Source organism: Salmo salar, unplaced genomic scaffold (genome assembly GCF_905237065.1).
Source record: "Salmo salar unplaced genomic scaffold, Ssal_v3.1, whole genome shotgun sequence".
NCBI lineage: Eukaryota > Metazoa > Chordata > Actinopteri > Salmoniformes > Salmonidae > Salmo > Salmo salar.
The window spans coordinates 237501-240000 of record NW_025548319.1 but is presented as its reverse complement, the minus strand read 5'-3'; the positions used below and the strand labels follow the sequence as shown (position 1 = coordinate 240000).

The window sequence follows — 2500 nt, the reverse complement described above, 5'->3', positions numbered from 1 at the left end:
ATGTCTACAGACCAGCTACAGGTGAGAGGTCAGAGGTCAGAGGTCAGGGCTCAGTGTTCAGTATGTTCACCATGATGATGTCTACAGACCAGCTACAGGTCAGAGGTCAGAGTTCAGAGGTCAGGGCTCAGTGTATGTTCGCCATGGTGATGTCTACAGACCAGCTACAGGTCAGAGGTCAGAGGTCAGGGCTCAGTGTACAGTATGTTCGCCATGATGATGTCTACAGACCAGCTACAGGTGAGAGGTCAGAGTTCAGAGGTTAACATAGCAAATCTCCCTCTCTGTCTCTGTCTCTCTCTCTCTCTCCTCTCTCCCCCCGCTCTCTCCTCTCTCCCCCTCTCTCTCTCCTCTCTCCTCTCTCTCTTCTCCCCTCTCTCTCTCTCTCCCCCTCTCTCTCTCTCTCCTCTCTCTCTCTCTCTCTCTCTCTCTCTCTCTCTCTCTCTCTCTCTCTCTCTCTCTCTCTCTCTCTCTCTCTCTCTCTCTCTCTCTCTCTCTCTCTCTCCCTCCTCTCTCTCTCTCTCTCTCTCTCTCTCAGTCTAATTTCTCTCGTCTGGAGGTGTTGGCTCTGATGATAGCCACTCTGAACCACGACCTGGATCACAGAGGAGTCAGTAACTCCTACATAGAGAGGTACACTCACACCTATCCTTCTATCCTTCTATCAGTCCTTCTATCCTTCTATCAGTCCTTCTATCCTTCTATCAGTCCTTCTATCCTTCTATCAGTCCTTCTATCCTTCTATCAGTCCTTCTATCCTTCTATCAGTCCTTCTATCCTTCTACCAGTCCTTCTATCCTTCTATCAGTCCTTCTATCCTTCTACCAGTCTTTCTATCCTTCTATCAGTCCTTCTATCCTTCTATCCTTCTATCAGTCCTTCTATCCTTCTATCCTTCTATCAGTCCTTCTATCAGTCCTTCTATCCTTCTATCAGTCCTTCTATCCTTCTATCAGTCCTTCTATCAGTCCTTCTATCCTTCTATCAGTCCTTCTATCCTTCTATCAGTCCTTCTTCCCTTCTATCAGTCCTTCTATCCTTCTATCAGTCCTTCTATCCTTCTACCAGTCCTTCTATCCTTCTATCAGTCCTTCTATCAGTCCTTCTATCCTTCTATCAGTCCTTCTATCCTTCTATCAGTCCTTCTATCCTTCTACCAGTCCTTCTATCCTTCTATCAGTCCTTCTATCAGTCCTTCTATCCTTCTATCAGTCCTTCTATCCTTCTATCAGTCCTTCTATCCTTCTATCAGTCCTTCTATCCTTCTATCAGTCCTTCTATCCTTCTCCAGTCTTTCTATCCTTCTACCAGTCCTTCTATCCTTCTATCAGTCCTTCTATCAGTCCTTCTATCCTTCTATCAGTCCTTCTATCCTTCTATCAGTCCTTCTATCCTTCTATCAGTCCTTCTATCAGTCCTTCTATCCTTCTACCAGTCCTTCTATCCTTCTATCAGTCCTTCTATCAGTCCTTCTATCAGTCCTTCTATCCTTCTATCAGTCCTTCTATCCTTCTATCAGTCCTTCTATCCTTCTACCAGTCCTTCTATCCTTCTATCAGTCCTTCTATCCTTCTATCAGTCCTTCTATCCTTCTATCAGTCCTTCTATCCTTCTATCAGTCCTTCTATCAGTCCTTCTATCCTTCTATCAGTCCTTCTATCCTTCTATCAGTCCTTCTATCCTTCTACCAGTCCTTCTATCCTTCTATCAGTCCTTCTATCAGTCCTTCTATCCTTCTATCAGTCCTTCTATCCTTCTACCAGTCCTTCTATCCTTCTATCAGTCCTTCTATCAGTCCTTCTATCCTTCTATCAGTCCTTCTATCCTTCTATCAGTCCTTCTATCCTTCTATCAGTCCTTCTATCAGTCCTTCTATCAGTCCTTCTATCAGTCCTTCTTCCCTTCTATCAGTCCTTCTATCAGTCCTTCTATCCTTCTATCAGTCCTTCTATCCTTCTATCAGTCTTTCTATCCTTCTATCAGTCTTTCTATCCTTCTATCCTTCTATCAGTCTTTCTATCCTTCTATCAGTCCTTCTATCCTTCTATCCTTCTATCAGTCCTTCTATCAGTCCTTCTATCAGTCCTTCCATCAGTCCTTCTATCCTTCTATCCTTCTATCAGTTCTTCTATCAGTCCTTCTATCCTTCTATCAGTCCTATCAGTCCTTCTATCAGTCCTTCTATCAGTCCTTCTATCCTTCTATCAGTCCTATCAGTCCTTCTATCCTTCTATCAGTCCTTCTATCAGTCCTTCTATCCTTCTATCAGTTCTTCTATCAGTCCTTCTATCCTTCTATCAGTCCTTCTATCCTTCCATCAGTCCTTCTATCCTTCCATCAGTCCTTCTATCCTTCTATCAGTCCTTCTATCCTTCTATCAGTCCTTCTATCCTTCCATCAGTCCTTCTATCCTTCCATCAGTCCTTCTATCCTTCTATCAGTCCTTCTATCCTTCCATCAGTCCTTCTATCCTTCCATCAGTCCTTCTATCCTTCTATCA

At 43.7% G+C, this 2500-nt stretch overlaps 1 protein-coding gene across 1 annotated transcript in view; it reads left to right on the top strand.

The window, feature by feature from the left end:
- The window catches only part of LOC123732893 (cGMP-specific 3',5'-cyclic phosphodiesterase-like), a 38829-nt gene that overhangs the window by 13705 nt on the left and 22624 nt on the right, over positions 1 to 2500 (top strand). Inside the window, exon 8 of the mRNA XM_045712226.1 lies at positions 539 to 633. Within this exon, the coding sequence (XP_045568182.1) occupies positions 539 to 633 (95 nt within the window). The remainder of the gene's footprint in view (positions 1 to 538; positions 634 to 2500) is intronic.